This window comes from Schistocerca nitens, chromosome 9 (assembly GCF_023898315.1).
Source record: "Schistocerca nitens isolate TAMUIC-IGC-003100 chromosome 9, iqSchNite1.1, whole genome shotgun sequence".
NCBI lineage: Eukaryota > Metazoa > Arthropoda > Insecta > Orthoptera > Acrididae > Schistocerca > Schistocerca nitens.
In genome coordinates this window covers 392,543,334-392,562,243 of record NC_064622.1, presented here as the reverse complement: position 1 = coordinate 392,562,243, position 18,910 = coordinate 392,543,334, and the positions used below count along the sequence as shown (strand labels likewise).

Genomic DNA, 18,910 nt, shown 5'->3' with positions numbered 1-18,910 from the left:
CACATAAGAGATGTTACTATTGGCCGAACGATTATCAGCCTTACAGGGTTTGAAGATATTTGTACATTTTATTTAAATCAAAGACCGAATTTCGGTAACAAGATCGCTGTCATTCCCACCTCCTTTCCAAATCCCTGCAGAGGACAAAGCAACAAATGCACTTAAAACTACAGCTCATATCACATACGGATGACGGTTGGGTCAATCACTGACATTCTGTGCACTAAATGGAATAGCCAACTTGTGCAGAAAGCTGTAAACCTATCATCAGTCAATCACGCTGAGAAAATTTTAGAAATTCTTTTTCAGGAATGATATTACAATATGACGTCAGATCGTAACACAACAGGTGCTGAAATCACCACAGAGTGTAAGACGTCATTGTTGGAAATTTTATCACATTGAAGAATAAAGGATAACTACAGCTGCCAGGACATTCCACAATGCCTAGCTGAAACGTAGGCAGCGGACAGTTTAATATCCAGTCTCTAATGGCGTCATTTGAGATACAACATTAGTTCAGAGTGTACTAGGATAAGGGAAGGGAATCGTAGCATGTTGGCATAAATGCTATGACACATGACTTAAGCCATATTCCACAAAAAAAATTAAATCATAAAGACAGATCTGAACCCCAGTGCTTCCAAACATGGTCCCACTGTCTTAAGTACGGTCCTGCACAAACAAACAAGCACATACAGTCGCACGCGCGCGCGCGCGCGCGCGCGCGTATTCTTACTACTTCTGTTGGCGTGAGCTACTTACTTGCTTGCTGGGTTGCTGTATTTTATGAGGATTGTTCAATAACTAAAACTAAAGCCGAAAATTGTAGTCTCGTACATACATATGAAAAGTCTTTTAGGTGCTTTGATGTTCCTTCAGCACGTGTGTCCAGTTTCGAACAATTCCGACAGAGGACAGAACTGTAGTGAATCATCAAAATGGCGTGTATGCAAGGCACTCTCCGTAACTGAATTCCTGGTTGTGGAAAAAAACCCTGGCGAACATTCATAAACGTATGTGCAGACAATATGGTAATGATGCCGTTGAAAGGAGTAACGTTGGATGATGGTAAACAGATCCAAAACATCAGGAAATGCTCCATGATCCGTCACATACGAGACGTTTTGTCAGAGCCACTGCTCGCGACATGGTGAATCCATCTGTCGGATTCTACTAACAGGGATTACATGCTCTTACACAACACTGGCGATAGGCCTTAGAACACGATGGAAGTTATGTAAATAAGTAGAACATGTAAATGAAATGTTGGCTGATATTGTTACCAAATTCTAACCCTAAAATAAAGGTTCTCAAAAAAATTATAGGCATTGTTTATTGAACGAACCTTGTAATTTTCATCTAATGCACAGAATGTAGATGCAACTCCTTTTCTTCTACTTATCTAACCTAATCTACTTATTTACAAATGGCTAGTCTCAGTTAAACACTTTGCCCAAGCTTCTGCTACTTTCCTGGCTGAAACGCTTTTACACCAAATTATATTCCGAGTGAAACACAGAGAAGGCTAATCTTATGAAAAACTGATGCACTACTATCATAGAGAAGATTGGAAAGCACACTGTGAAATACACAGTCCCATTTATTACACGCTTCTGGAAAAAAATAGTATACCTGGAGAGACGACGTCGATTTCGGCCCGATAATGGCACATGCCACTTACGGACGACGGTTATCACTGGAACAAACGGTTTTCGGTTATAGTTCAACGCCCATTTTACCTGGCTGTTACAACTTCTCAAAGTATTCGCTTTCTGAAATAGCCGATTTTTGGTTAGTTTATTCCTATTATTTCCTGTAATAAACGTAAAAATCGAACAAAGACCGAAACTTTTTGGCTCTCTCAGTTTCATGATGCATAGAATCAAAATATTAAATTAAATAGTTAATTGGAAGAAACCATAGTCCGTCCACCGTTCGCTGCTATTCTCGAAAAGTGATAAGTGGTTGAATACTACAGAAAAATCACCAGTATTCTCATATTGATTCTAATTTTTTGAAACTACTCTAAAATCATGTAGTAATCGGGAAACATACCACTGTTTGGGCATTACAAATTGTCAGTACTAAAGTGTGAAAACTGAGGTTGTAGAACTCTTGCTTTTCGTGTTACTTTGCGCATTTCACGGCTACAAGCAGATAAGGTGATATTATGTACACACAGGCAACAGGTCAGGTACTTTTTATTTTTATTGTGTGCTATGAACGAATTTTTGTCAAGATTTTAATTTACTACTGTTACCAAAATTTCCTTTCTCTTTTGTTATTTCATAGAAATGGCAGACAAATCTTTAATCTCTTAAATCAAATGAAGAATTGTACTTCATTGCTGCGTTACTTCATACAAATATTTCCAGACTGGGGTTGATGCCATTCTGCAATACAACACATATCCGGCGCCGACAATCAGAAATTATCATACAGACCTGTTGGGGCAAGTCCTGCAGAGTGCACATACAGGTGTACCTTAATCCACGATAAACGTCACATGAACATTATTGTCTCAGCAATGCTGTACCAATTCTTATGCCATGTGTTTATTGCTCGTTTCTGTCGGCATTGTTGTTAAAAAGGCACTGATCAATTTTCCTATTTCCTATAATACAATATTTCAAACCAATGTAAATTTTAGGAATAAAAATTTCTCCTTTTTAAAAATAGCTTCATTTAAAAACAAAAAGAAATTTAGCATTGCTGCTGTGTCTAATACACACCAAAAAATGTTTTGCATTACCTCAGAAATGAGAGTTCCGGAACCCATACAGAAAATTGGAATAAACATCAACATAAACATCATTTCCACTCTTTTTATTGCTCATGAAAACCACACATTGCATGTTGTACCACCATACAGCGAAACCTTCAGAGATGGTGGTCCAGATTGCTGTTGACACCGGTACGTCTAATGCCCAGTAGCACATCCTCTTGCATAGATGCGTGCCTGTATTCGACGCAGCATACTATCCACAAGATCATCAAGGCACTGTTGGTCCTGATTGTCCAACTCCTCAACTGCGATTTGACGTAGATCCCTCAGAGTTGCTGGTGGGTCACGTCGTCCATGAACGGCCCTTTTCAATCTATCCGAGGCATTATGGATAGGATTCATGTCTGGAGAACATGCTGGCCATTCTAGTCGAGCGATGTCGTTATCCTGAAGGAAGTCATTCACAAGACGTTCACGATGGGGGCGCGAATTGTCGTCTATGAAGACGAATACCTCGCCAATATGCTGCCGATATGGTTGCACTATCGGTCGGAGGATGGCATTCACGTATCGTACAGTCTTTACGGCGCCTTCCATGACCACCAGCGGTGTACGTCGGTCCCACATAATGCCACCCCAAAAACAGCAGGGAACCTCCACCTTGTTGCACTCGCTGGACAGTGTGCCTAAGGCGTTCAGCCTGACCGGGTTGCCTCCAAACACGTCTGCGACGATTGTCTGGCTGAAGGATTATGCGACACTCATCGGTGAAGAGAACGTGATGCCAATCCTGAGCAGTCCATTCGGCATGTTGTTGGGCTCATCTGTACCGCGCTGTATGGTGTCGTGGTTGCAAAGATGGACCTCGCCATCGACGTCGGGAGTGAAGTTGCGCATCATGGAGCCTATTGCGCACAGTTTGAGTCTTAACAAGACGTTCTATGGCTGCACGAAAAGCATTATTCAACATGGTGGCGTTGTTGCAGGGTTCCTCCGAGCCACAATCCGTAGGTAGCGGCCATCCACTGCAGTAGTATCCCTTGGGCGGCCTGAGCGAGGTATGTCATCGACAGTTCCTGTCACTCTGTATCTCCTCCATGTCCGAACAACATCGCTTTGGTTCACTCCGAGACGCCTGGGCACTTCCGTTGTTGAGAGCCCTTCCTGGCACAAAGTAACAATGCGGAAACCGAGCGAGGTGGCGCAGTGGTTAGACACTGGACTCGCATTCGGGAGGACGACGGTTCAATCCCGCGTCCGGCCATCCTGATTTAGGTTTTCCGTGATTTCCCTAAATCGCTCCAGGCAAATGCCGGGATGGTTCCTTTCAAAGGGCACGGCCGACTTCCTTCCCTGTCCTTCCCTAATCCGATGAGACCGATGACCTCGCTGTCTGGTCTCCTTCCCCAACACAACCAACCAACCAACAATGCGGAAGCGATCGAACCGCGGTATTGACGGTGAACTAAAGACAACACGAGCCGTGTACGTCCTTCCTGGTGGACTGACTGGAACTGATCGGCCGATGAAAGCAGATTCTACCTGCAAGCAAGTGATGGTCATCTGCACTTATGACGTAGACTTGGTGAGCACTGTATTGTAGAGTGCATTCGTCAAAGACACACTGAACCGACCTCAGACCTAAGCCGCGCCATGCTTCTACACAGAAAAGTGCATTTTATCTAAATCTTCGTTACTTTGCACTAGTTCTAGAACAACAGCACTTATTGTAGCAAATTGCTATCTACAGAACTCCAGGCCAACTTTCCTGTACCTCGTCATACATTAGCATGAGAACCAATACTCAGCATACATGTTTTCATTCACTTGGCGACACCTTCATGATTGGTGTACCTTGCAACATTGCTTCAGTTGCAGCTGCTGTCCCTAGCGGAAATAAAGTTCCGTGAGTTCAGTCGTATCCACAAGGAACTCTAGTCCGATAACCTTTACCAAGATGTGGCAGCACTTCCATGTACTCACGAAAACTCTTAGCTCCAGTACTGAAGTCGAGCAGTGTTGTCCCCAGTGATTACACGGCATTTGCACCGTCCCACGTAACCTGTACCGTCAAGACATAAATCTCTTCCTGCCTAAGAGGTTCACACTAACGACTCACATGTGTGCATCTTTGCATACTAAAAGCTTGCTCTGTATGACGCCTGACAAACAGCATTCTGTCTCTTCATATGCATGTGTTGTATTTCGCTCTACACAGAATGATTTCCGACAAGCGATGCCTTCCCCTTTGCGTTTGACGGACGCTTTTTATGGTGCTGCTTCCTTTGCTGCTGATTTATGTACTCTCATGCCTTATGACTGACTCGACCACACTCGGAACTCTCTGGTTGGTTACAGTACTTTTGCAGATGACCCTTACATCCACATCTGCAACGTCCTTCCGTAGCAATATCGATTTCTTCCAACTTTGTGGCGACGCTAAGATCGGCGGCCAGGTTGTGGTATCGATAGCAACGATGCCACGGCGTAGGTGCAAGTTCATAAGTTGGCACTACGAGACACCGACGATAGCGCCCTCTAGCCGGCGCTGTGGAGCTCTACGAGCGTCGCTCCGGATTCAGCCCAATTTGATTCCGAGGAGACGACCTAGCAACATTGTTTCCATTTCACAGCGGGAGAACCACTACTTGTACGCAAAGTTAAATAAAGGTGATTTTAGTTCACAATGCAGTGCCGAGAGTTTTACATCACCTGCTCATACTCGCTTCCTTCATTCGGCCAACCTTTCAGTTTTCAGAAGCAGACCCACGTGCCGCCTCAAGGTGGGATACAAAACAGGACACTTGGATTCCCCACCTGACTCGGTATGACCTGTTGGCGGGGGTGGCCTAGAGGGAGACACTGAGAGCCCTATTATCAGCTTCACGCAAGGTAACTGCATCAGCTTCAGCACTTTGCTTCAGTTAATACGTTTATGCATTAACCAACCATATTCCATTTAAGGAGGATTCAGTTGACTCAATGTATTTCCGCGTCAAACTATTTTGTTTTTCTCTTATAAATCCTGCGATATTCTGTTTGTAATAGCGCTGGCGCAGGCCATCAGCTAGTTCCTGGAATATTTCTGCCTTACTAAATGCTTTGTGAAACATTACTGTTCACATTTTTAAGTTCGCCCACTAACCGTAAGTTACTCATACGTAAGCATGGTTCATTCATCCAATTGCACCTTTAATGAACACAGTTACATCCTCCATTTTCTTCCTGGAAACAGGTGTTATCAAGTTCACTACTGATGGGTCGAGAGGAGGAGAGGGTACACTCAACACTGTCTTAACTTTAACTGATCTCGACTGCAACTGCTGTACCAAAACTTGAAAAGTTTTAATCTGCCTATCTCTGTTTTCATTTTCTTGCTCTTTCGTTTGTACTCGCTCTGTTAAAGAAGTTAACAGTTTCACTCGTCGTTGAAACACATGGTTCTAACATTCTGCATATTCTGCAACTTCCGCTTCAGTAACGGAGATACAGGAATAAAATACACTTGTCTTACACACAACATTGAAATCAATTAATTTCTACGCTGGACCATGGCCTAACATTATTGAGAACAGTCCTGTGCCAAATGACCAGACTGTCTACAAATGTCACACATAACTGGTACTGTCTTAGTGCATGGCGACTGTGATGTCCTTAGGTTAGTTAGGTTTAAGTAGTTCTAAGTTCTAGGGAACTGATGACCATAGCTGTTAAGTCCCATAGTGCTCAGAGCCGGCCGCTGGTGGCCGAGCGGTTCTGGCGCTACAGTCTGGAACCGCGCGACTGCTACGGTCGCAGGTTCGAATCCTGCCTCGGGCATGGATGTGTGTGTTGTCCTTAGGTTAGTTAGGTTTAAGTAGTTCTAAGTTCTAGGGGACTTATGACCTCAGCAGTTGAGTCCCATAGTGCTCAGAGCCATTTTGCTCAGAGCCATTTGAACCATTTTTTGCATGGCGACTCATGCCTTGATAAATTACAAAATTTGAGCCTCACTGGCTTTAAACACACTTCCCAGGTATTTCCCCTAAGCAATGACAAGTATGAAGACTTACATTTATTCGATTTCAGTGTTACAGTTGAATTGACTTCTCCAAGGCCATGACAAGGGCAGTTGAAGCACCATCCAGCTTTTTAATGTACTGAGTTGAGCACCACAGCAGATTCTCTAGACTGTTTCTGTCACACCAGCTAACTTAATACCATGGCTCCATGCAAGGCAGTGCGTGACAGCGTAGTTCACACACTGGCGTCGACCACCATAAATCGCCGACTGTTTTGTAATAGGGTATTCTCATAGACATCGAGACGGTGCGCCATGGTAAACTCCAGCAGCTCTGCATGGGATGTAGAAGAGAGTGCAGAGTTGCAGCATGGCCTCTTCACCAGTGGCAGGCCATGGACGCCGATGTCGGCGGCAGCAGCCTTTAGTGCACCTCCATGGTACCCCAAGGTTGATGGTGTGCCGAACACCATCAGTTCAGCTCTCACAAGAGGAGGCCGCCAATTGTGAAATTCAGATTCGATTCATACTGGGCATAATAAAAGCTCATGGCCAGAGGTGTAATGTGGCAAAGCACCAAGATGCACTTCTCAGTCGTTGTCAAGAAAATCGACAGTTGAAAAGTTAAAAGAAACCGTTGCGGTGAAATACTCTCTACGATTAAAAGTTTTTCTACAGCGTCGTGGCGCAGCGGTAAGCGCTCGGGTTCGTAATCTGAAGGTCGCCGGATCGAATCTCGCGCCATGCAACTTTTTTTTTTAGTATTTGTTTTTTGTAATTCAAATATATATAATTCCCGGCAATCAGTTGCAACAATTATGCATATAATAAGTTTTTGAAAGTCGTTTGTCGTGGAAAAACTGGCGACTTCGAACATCATTATGTTTTCCGCAAACAAAGTTGTATTTCACAAATGTTATTAATTATCTTCATAATGTTATCCACGTATAGATAACGGAAGACGTAGAAACGATATTCCGAAACGAATACGTATAGCGTAAGTCAAACGTTCGAATTAGAATAGAGACACCACGAACACAAATTTGCTGTGGCAGGTATGAAATATAAACTCCGTTACAGATGTTGAATGGGCCGAAACGAGCCGCCGCATAACAGCGTAGTTGCGTGCTAACTTCGAAAGAAGGTAGATGCGGTCCCTAGCGCAACTTACACCATCGTCGAAAATCAGTGCGGACGGGAGAGCTTTGGTACACCCTGTTAAAAAAAAAGGGAAAAATGGAGGCGGTACAATTGGAGAGCGATCCGCCTTCACCAACATGCATAAGCAATTCATTAATAGTATATATATATATATATATATATATATATATATATATATATATATATATATATATATGAATTACAAAAAACTAATAATAAAAAAAAAGTTGCATGGCGCGAGATTCGATCCGGCGACCTTCGGATTACGAACCCGAGCGCTTACCGCTGCGCCCCGGCGCTGTAGAAAACTATTAATCGTAGAGAGTATTTCACCGCAACGGTTTCTTTTAGCTGTCGATTTTCTCGACAACGGCTGAGAAGTGCATCTTGGTGCTTTGTCACATTACACCTTTGGCCATGAGCTTTTATTATGCGCAGTATGAATCGAATCTGAATTTCACAATTGGCGGCCTCTCCTTGTCAGAATGCTAGAGATCGTAGTCCTCAAGACTTCGACATCAGCAGATGAGATATTAATAGCTCACAATGACCAGGTTCAGCAGACCAAGCGTGCAGCAATCTACGAAGCATAAGTTATCTGGCTAATGGCAGGCAGCATGTCACAGGGTTTGCAACACAGCTGGCTCACTGCAGTTGAATAGCATATGGGCTTGGAAGCATCAGTATTGACTGCTGTCCATTGGAGGCAATGGCATTATGTCTTGTTAAAGATGATTGCATGTGTCCACACTTTGTGGCTCATAAACATTGTTCACAGCACCTCAGTGTCACAACAGTGGCTTTTAATGCTTCGGATTGGTGTTTTCTCTCCATGTCAGTGGCCTCATAGGTGTTCTTGTGGAAAGATATACCCATTCTTGTGGCATAGTGCTTTGCTGTATCAATGACACTATGATCCCTCCTTAGGGAAATCATGTTGCTCAGTTAATGACTCAGACTTCTCGCTCAGGCATAGCGAAGCAATCAGTTCTGGGGTAAGTCAAATTATTTGTAATATCAGCTCAATGCCTGTTTGTCATTCTGATTGCTACATGGCACGCTGGCGTCCTTTGACTTGAATTAGCTCTGAGTGGAGAAAACTATAAGAAAATTTTGATTTGCTCATGGTGCGCTTCTGCAAGGCAACAGTAACGTCAGCAGCTTGTGTCCTATGGATGGTCACTGCATCTTATTACCACTATTAAGGACAATACTTATGGCCAAGAGTTCTGGATTTTTTCCGTCCCCATACATTCATTATTTCTTTAGACAAAGTTGACTGGAATACACTCTATGAAATTCTAAAAGTAGCAGGCATAAAATACAGAAACCAAATTATTGCTCAGTTTGTACAGTAACCAGACACAATTGGCAATCAAAGTAATTTTACTGATATGGCTTACACCTGCCAATTCTTACCTCTCCGGCCTCCAGGAGTTCCTTCTCGAGGGATTCAGCCATCGCAGCTGTGTCTGCTACAGCCGGAGGTGATGTACGTGACACTGTCTGCACAAGACACGTTCATGTAATACACTAATATGCAAAAAGTAAGCATAATCAAGAAATAAAAGCAATTTTTACATTTGAGCATGTAGGGGATTACAGAACCTGGTTGAAAAGGAACAGGTGGCAAAAACGTGTTAGCAGCGTTTATGAACCTATAGTGAGGCTCAGCTATTGTGGGAACCCATCTGTACTTGGTGAGATATGTCACGGTAAGATCACGAGTAACAAAGAGCACATAGAGAGTTTCGAAATATTGAGACTTTACAGTATTTATAGGTAGTGTGAGTGAGCGTAAATTTATCTGATTATCATAATTTTTATCTTATTTATTTACTTAAACTGATCTGATTTGGACCTTCAGGCATTTTCTTAGATCTGACAAGGCGTTTATGTGTACAGTATTTTTAAATAATATACACAAAGTAATAATGATGATTGGAATTTGATAAATAGTAACGAAATGGTAGTAATAAAACCAAATATGTTTTGAGACACGATTTAAATGAACGAATAACAGTACTGATTAAGAACTAATAGCGTTAATACCAACACCGAGCGAGGTGGCGCAGTGGTTAGCACACTGGACTCGCATTCGGGAGGACGACGGTTCAATCCCGTCTCCGGCCATCCTGATTTAGGTTTTCCGTGATTTCCCTAAATCGTTTCAGGCAAATGCCGGGATGGTTCCTTTGAAAGGGCACGGCCGATTTCCTTCCCAATCCTTCCCTAACCTGAGCTTTCGCTCCGTCTCTAATGACCTCGTTGTCGACGGGACGTTAAACACTAACCACCACCACCACGTTAATACCAACACTATTACTACTACTACTACTGTTACCGCTGCTAATAGCAATAATAATAATAAACAGTAGCATACACAAAATATATTTATTGGTGCAGAAAAGTGATGTAGCGAGTTCTGAGGAAGAGAAATTTAGATACACCGCACCAGACAGGAGCACTGGGAAATGACGAAGGTCTCGTTGGAAAGGTTATTTAGCTATAGTGTCGTACGCAGTGTGTGCAGGGCAAACGCAGAGGTTGTTGTTGGCTTCGTAGGTCTGTCATTAACTGTCTTTTGAACCAGTAGATGTCATTCAGGTCACTGACGGTGTCGGAGATAGTTCCAAATCCGGCTTGCCGCTACTGTAAAGAATTGATTGTTGAAGTGGGACAGAAAAAAACTTATTCCGATAAGAACTTGCGTGATGCATTTCAGCGTAAACACAGTAAAGACATGAGGGTTGTACTCGTTGATAAGATGGCAGAGGAGACGGAGAGTTCGGAAATATTTGCATTCTGCATAAGATGGTGACATATATCAAAAAGCCTAACATGACAAATATGCGATAAACAGGCGTTCATCACCATTTCCATCTGCCGTGAGCTCTCCTGAGGATGACCTTTAAGGATAACACTGCTCTAATCAACAAATAGAAGTTCAAGCATTTGTACAACAGCGTTTTTGAGGCCAAAAAGGAAGTTCTTCTTATATTTTTGTAGGGCATGATGAGCTGCTGATACCTTCTTGCTATGTTCTCAACCCTACCCATTATTATTTTTATACTTTTCTTCTGGGAGAGGTAAAGTTATATTGGCCCCTTTTAGAATTAAAGATGTTACGGCTTCTCAATGTTTCAGGCTATCGAACCTGGAATTTCCAACTAGAACCGCTTAGGTTTTGGGTGGATTGACCTTTAATCCAACACCCTATGCACATTTTGATAAAACACAGGTCGGGCCCACCATTCTTGAGTACTGTTGTGAAGACGATTTTCATTTGGATAGAACTGGAAGTCGTCAATGTAGAACATCATATTTATCAAATCTGAGAATAATACGTTCGGTAGTTTTCCTGTTATTTAATTTAGATCGAAACATTCAATATTCATAAAATTTTGAAGTAGAAAATCAAAAGTGGCTGTAACATGTAAGTGCGAGAAATTCACACTATTTTTGTAAAAATAAAGTTTTCATCCTGCATGTATGAAAGTTTTACAGTGTATAGATTCATCCTTACCGCTTGTTTTCAAAATTATTTCAACCTGTTCCCGTGAGTGGCGCTGTCACAGCATGTCTTCAAGATGGCTGCTACACTTGGCGTACGTCAGAAGCAACGTGCTGTCATAGAATTCCTGTGCTGTGAAAACGAGACAGTGGGAAACATCCACAAGAGGTTGAAAAAGGTGTATGGAGATGCTGCTGTTGATCGCAATACAGTTAGTCGGTGGGCAAGCAGGTTACGTGATGAAGAAGAGAAATTTGTTAACATCGAGTATAGATTTAAGTGTCAGGAAGTCGTTTCTGAAAGTATTTTTATGGAGTGTAGCCATGTATGGAAGTGAAACATGGACGATAAATAGTTTGGACAAGAAGAGAATAGAAGCTTTCGAAATGTGGTGCTACAGAAGAATGCTGAAGATTAGATGGGTAGATCATATAACTAATGCGGAGGTATTGAATAGAATTGGGCAGAAGAGGAGTTTATGGCACAACTTGACAAGAAGAAGGGACCGGTTGGTAGGACATGTTCTGAGGCATCAAGGGATCACAAATTTAGCATTGGAGGGCAGCATGAAGGGTAAAAATCGTAGAGGGAGACCAAGAGATGAATACACAAAGCAGATTCAGAAGGATGTAGGCTGCAGTAAATACTGGGAGATGAAGAAGCTTGCACAGGATAGAGTAGCATGGAGAGCTGCATCAAACCAGCCTCAGGACTGAAGACCACAACAACAACAAGAACACGAGAATGGTGGAGATGAATTTCTTGGAAGAATTGTGACAGGTGATGAAACATGGCTCCATCATTTTTCACCAGAGACGAAGAGGCAACCATGCAATTTCACCCAAGAAAAAAATTCAAAACCACGCTTTCTGCTGGAAAAGTTGTGGCATAGGACTCTTGCTTGTGGACATCATGCCATGTGGAAGCACCATAAAGTCTTACGCATATGTGACGACACTGAAGAAACTTCAAGCTCGACTGAGTTGTGTTCGACCACATCGGCAAAAGTAGGATGTTTTGCTGTTGCTTGACAATGCGCGGCCACATGTCAGTCAAAAACCCGTGGAAGCGATCACAAAACTCGGGTGGACAACACTGAAACACCCGCCTTACAGTCCTGACCTGGCTCCATGTAACTATCATCCCTTTGGGAAACTGAAAGACTCTTCGTGGAACAAGGTTTGAAGATGATGACTCCCTTGTGCACGCTGCCAAACAGTGGCTCCAACAGATTGGTCCAGAATTTTACCGTGCGGGTATACAGGCGCTGGTTCCAAGATAGCGTAAGGCAGTTGAGAGGGCTGAAAATTATGTGGAGAAATGAAAATATTGTTCCTAAAGGATGTATCTACACACTGTAAAATTTTCAAACGTGTAGAATAAAAGATGGATTTTATAAAAATACTGTGCATTTCTTTCGTAGTAACCCTCGTACATGTACTGCCAATGACTAAAGCTACTGGGTTTTTACTAAATGTCATGAAAATCGATCTGCATTTGAGTAACTCTACAGGTATAAAGGGTGAGTCGCGTAACATTCCTTTTATTTCATGACGAGTTGAAGATATGGGGGTCTGCCTCTAAAACTTAGTGGTCCATGTGAAGACCGATCTCAGATTCCTGGTACGGCCAAGGACATTTTCTTGGTTGGAGGACTGGTATGGGACGCACTCACTCTCGTGATGCCAACTGAAGGGCTACTTGACTGAGAAGTAGCGGTTGCAAGCGCAGAAAGTCATTAAAACGGCCGGGAGACCGATGTGCTAACCACATACCATTCCATACAGCTTCGAATGACACCATTGGCAAACGATGACGCAGTGGTCAGTGAGCATTCCTTAGGCCTTCAGGGCCTGGTCGAGGAGCTCATTTTTTAGGATATAGAAGCGTGGTGTATGGGAAATGATATAAAGCAGAGGGGCACATAATTTTGTGTTTGTTTAATCTTACTAAGTCGTGTATCAAGATATTTAAACAAATACTACGTCTTAAATTGAACGATACAATTTTTCTACAGGGCTTGCAACGCAGATTAAAAGTCTAATTTAGTCACAGAACGGTCGTTAATTTTGACGTTGAAAGTAAACTTTTCGCACAAGTATCCGAGAAACTTGTTAAAATTGGGAGTTAAAGCGTCTAGAGTTGGCTGTTGTGGTGTAAACGTCGCCAGTGCGGATGTTACAGCAAAGAATAGCAAGAGCTATAAATTTGAAAAAAATTATTAAAATCATTCACATTGCCACAAGCACAAGCAAACTCGAGTCATGCAAGATACAGAGGCCGACGCAGGAAGCTAGCCAGTACGTCTCTCGAGTGAGGATCGCATTCAGCGGAAAGGACACTGCGACAGAAAACCAAAGGAAGCGAGACAAGCATATTCGTTAGCTCATAAGAACATTGCTAGAAACTCTATCTCTTTCATAAGCGGGCATAGTGAAGAACCGACAAAGCCGTTAACAGCCTGTTAGGTGAATATATCAAAATAAGGAGGACACATGCCGTCATATTTGAACCGAGCCTTACGTCATAGCCTCATGCTAGCTCCCTTCAAGTACCTCAGTTCTTCAGCTGGTATTCATAGTAAAAGCACTCGATTCCATGCTTATGATGCTGTAGCAAATCTTTGTCCTAGATGCTCCAGTACTGTCTCTTAACTAGCCGAAGATGTACTCAAGACGATGGCCTTCAGCTGATGCTGCTCGCCACCTACCATCTACTGACGGAGAAACTTTCTTCCAACCCCAGAGTGCTGTCAGCTTAGAACTTCAGTGTGGAAGCCAGAAACAGAGTCTTTTGGGGTCCATTTTCGTGTTCAACATTCAGGAGCCTCTGGGTGTTGAAACCTACTAGGAGTAGACAGGAGATCAGTCGAGCATCGATTACTGACATCAAGTACACCTACTGACGGAGAAACTGTCTTCCCACAACACCACATCGCAGACTGCTGCCAAAATGGAACTTCAGTGTGGAAGCCAGAAACAGGGTCTCTTGAGGTCCATGTTCCTGTTCAACATTCAGGCGCCTCTGGGTGTTGAAACCTACCAGGAGTAGATAGGAGATCAGTCGAAATCGACTACTGACACCAAGTACATCATGGATGGGTCATCAAGGGTCATCATAGAATTTGGAGTGAGACCGAGGACACTCCAGCAGCTAGCGCGAGGCTACTACGCGCTGGGAAACATCTATGCCTTGTCGCTGCAATCAGCCATGGCGTCAGTGTCGCTGACATATTCTCCTGGGCGTGCAGTTGCTGAGCTGGCTGGACAAACGTCAACTAGAATCCAACATGAAGCTGTAGCTTATCTACAGCCGTAGCTGGTGAGGAAGAACGATGATCTGTAAACATTGTGAATAAATGACTGAACTCGAATAACACTTTACTAGCGTCGAAGATGCTACACAGGTTCCCAACAACTATCCTGACTTAACGTAGAGGTGTCTCCTCTCGGCACTCTGCAGAGTTCTCAACCAAAGCTCCATCATTATTGAATGGCTATGCTCATACATACATATCAAGGCACCCCATATCAAGACACTCCATATCACGACACCTGTAGGACAAACAGAAAATTTTAAGGTGTTCACTGGACTGAGACAAGAAGCCGCCATTTCACCTATTTTATTTAACCTCGTCTTAGAGAAGATCGATAGAGAATTTAGTAAAACTAATCCACAAGGCATCCAAATGCAGGAGATGAACATTATTAGACTTGCGTAAGCAGCTGATGTAGCATTAATAAGTAGTTCCAAAACAGAATTAAGCAAGATGATACAAAATTATTACAAAATTGCTGAGAAAGCAGGATTACATGTTAATGAAGAAAAGACGGAATATCTGGTCCTAAGTAAGAAAAACCAGAGCTGTGCACCTTTAGCTGCAGATGGATTCACTTTCAAAACAATTGACATCTTAAAGTACTTAGGGAGTCTGTTTAGTAACAATAATGGAATGGGTATAGAAGTAGATGCCTGACTAGCAACAGTGAACAAAACACTCTTTAGTTTTATGAAAATCTTGCAGAAAAGCTCACTTAGCACTAACTTAAAAATCCGCTTGTGTCAGTCGGCCATTATACCAGTAACATTACACGGATGTGAAGCACTAATGCCGGACGGAGTGGCCGAGCGGTTCTAGGCGCTTCAGTCTGGAAACGCGCGACCGTTACGGTCGCAGGTTCGAATCCTGCCTCGGGCATGGAAGTGTGTGCTGTCCTTAGGTTAGTTAGGTTTAAGCAGTTCTAAGTTCTAGGGGACTGATGACCTCAGATGTTAAGTCCCATAGTGCTCACAGCCATTTGAACCATTTTTGAAGCAGTAATATTTAGAAAGAAAGATGAAGAAAAACTGTTGATATTTGAAAGAAAAACACTAAGAAAAATTTTTGGTGCAGTATATGACGAAGGTAACATGGACTGGAACATCGTAGATGTACTAAAGAAGAGAAGACTGAACTGGCAGGCCATATAGCAAGAATGAAAGAAAACAGACTACCTAAAATAGCATTCGGAAGGACAATAGAGGGAACGAGAGGAAGAGGAAGATCCGGAAGTAGGTGGAGAGATGACATCCGTAAGAACACAACTAGGACAAACAGTAAACTCAACGGCACGGAATGGAAGAGGCTTGTAGAGCAGGCGTATAGTCGATAAGGCCCTTGCCCCTTGTAAATATAAATATTCAGTAATACATGGTTACGCTACTAATATAATCTGTATGTCCTCATGGCCCTTCTTTATGTGACACAGGTATGTTGTAGCAACGGTTGATGTAAACGGAACTGCACGCTAACTTGGGCTTAGGCAAACAATTTTAAATTTGTGTATGTATTTATGTTTAAGTGAAGAGCTTTTGTGCAACAAAGTAAAGAACAGAAAGTCTTCAAACATGTATTTCACTTCTAGTTCATTTCCCAACAACTTTTGTGACAAATTTCAACGCTAGCTTTAAGAAGCGTTATAACATTGCACTCGTCTCTTCAAGATAACTAGAATACCGTTTGAAAAGAACAGTGCCTGACAAAAAGAATGAAACACCCACAGGGGGAAAAGGAAACGATAGGAAACTTAATGGATTGGGAGGTTATGTAATATTATCTAAGTGATTAGAAAATCGAGCGCAATTTGCAGAGAACACGGCACCATGAAAACACTTCTCACTACGACGTAGCACTCCCTCTTTTCTGGATATTTGCACCAATTCAGTTGGGAAGAGTGTCAAAAAGCTGTTGTATCGTCTCCTGAGGCACGCTGGCTCACAACTATTGTAACTATCCTTCATATTCCGGAAACTGGCACTGAGATGGAATTGGCGTCCTAGCTGGTCCCACACGTGATACATGGACGACGGATCTGGCCATTTTGCCTAAACATCACGTAAGTAGTTTATAGAGACACATGCTGTGTGTGAATGAGTATAGTCCTGTTGGAAAATGGCATCACGATATTGTAACATGAGAGGGACACAAGATGTTCGCGATATACAACTGTGCCGTCAGAGTTCCCTCAGTCACTGCCAGCCACGGCCTGAAGTCATACCCTATGGCTCTCCAGACTATGAACCCAGGAGTAACACCGCTGTGCGTCTCCAAAACACTGGAAGAATGGGATCTTTCCCCACGTCGCCGCCAACGTCACCGACGATGGTAACCTGGGTAGTTCATCGCTGAACGCAGTGCGATGCTATACATCAGCAGTCCATGTTTCTCGGCCACGGCCCCCATCAAACTCAGCCGTTTTTGTCGTAGTGTTAACGTCAGCCTACACCTAGAACAGTATTTTCTTAGTCCGACTTCTTCTAGCATCTGACCAGTGGTGAGGGATGACACAGAATCTCCGTTACATGTTCTCCGTTGAGGTGGAGATGCAATGAGGCTACAGTGTGCTTGGTACATAATAGGACAATTCATCCACAGATGTTGAGGTATTTTATAGTGTTGGGTCAACAGAAACTTTGCACCTCATGAACAACCTTTCATCCAGACGTATGTATGCCCACTCTACCTCGTAAATAAATTCCGATCGCCGTTTTTGTAGTTTATCACTTTCGTTATCCTACCACGCCGTTTCACAGAGCCGTGTTTTTGGACTTCTTCAAATTATTGCTGTGCGTGGGTGCTGACCAAGGTACAAAATGACGTAAACAATTTAGCGTCAACTCTTCCGTACTTTATGCACAATATTATTCTTGTACGGTTTCGATTAAAATAACAGTTAAACATATCTATCTTCGTAGCTCAATGACAAATTACAACATACACAGGCTCTCTAAAGCCTTTTGCGTCAAACTGAAACAGGTGATAATGGGTCAACTACATATTATATTGAGACAGGAAAGCAATGGTCGGAAATGCATATTCATTGTGCTGTGGACATGCATAACAACAGCGTAGCTCACAATAACTGTTCAGAGTAACGACCGTCAGACTCAAAGCATGCAACGGCGCATGAAGTCCTACCGCACTCTTTCAAAGATCCCTGGAGTCTGTCGTACCAGGAGACAGGCACCTTGGACCCTAGCAAGCAGTTCATCCTTTTCTATGGAGATTTCGTACAACAACGTCTTGACGTATCACCAGAGGAAGAAATCCAGATGTGTGAGATCCGGCGATCGCGGTGACCATGGGATAGGACATCTGCTTCCAATCCAGCGATTAAAGTTCTGGTGCTCGTAACATTAACATCGAATCGGGTAGAAGCCATTCCGTTTCGCGGACAAAAAGGGGCACAGTCTCCACGAACTGTGGCACCACATCTCGCAGGAAAACCAGGTAACGTGGACCAGTCAAATGGGAAGGCAGCAAATGAGGTTCTACTAGGTCATCTTGGTTAATTCTGTTTCAGTGTACGGCAGACACCCGACATCTTTGCGAGAGTGCGCCAGAACTGTACGTTCTGGAAACATCCCCCAGGCTGTGGCTAAGCCATGTCCCCGCAATATCCTTTCTTTCAGGAGTTCTAGTTCTGCAAGGTTCGCAGGAGAGCTTCTGTAAAGTTTGGAAGGTAGGAGACGAGGTACTGGCAGAAGTAAGGCTGTGAGTACCGGGCGTGAGTCGTGCTTCGGTAGCTCAGTTGGTAGAGCGCTTGCCCGCGAAAGGCAAAGGTCCCGAGTTCGAGTCTCGGTCGGGCACACAGTTTTCATCTGCCAGGAAGTTTCATATCAGCGCACACTCCGCTGCAGAGTGAAAATCTCATTCTGGAAACATCCCCCAGGCTGTGGCTAAGCCATGTCTCCGCAATATCCTTTCTTTCAGGAGTGCTAGTTCTGCAAGGTTCGCAGGAGAGCTTCTGTAAAGTTTGGAAGGTAAGAGACGAGGTACTGGCAGAAATAAGGCTGTGAGTACCGGGCGTGAGTCGTGCTTCGGTAGCTCAGTTGGTAGAGCACTTGCCCGCGAAAGGCAAAGGTCCCGAGTTCGAGTCTCGGTCGGGCACACAGTTTTAACCTGCCAGGAAGTTTCATATCAGCGCACACTCCGCTGCAGAGTGAAAATCTCATTCTGGAAAAGTGT

General features: G+C 43.4%; 1 protein-coding gene across 1 annotated transcript in view; it reads right to left on the bottom strand.

Moving 5' to 3' along the window:
* The window catches only part of LOC126204261 (cilia- and flagella-associated protein 251-like), a 181,378-nt gene that overhangs the window by 35,912 nt on the left and 126,556 nt on the right, over positions 1-18,910 (bottom strand). Inside the window, exon 6 of the mRNA XM_049938651.1 lies at positions 9,309-9,395. Within this exon, the coding sequence (XP_049794608.1) occupies positions 9,309-9,395 (87 nt within the window). The remainder of the gene's footprint in view (positions 1-9,308; positions 9,396-18,910) is intronic.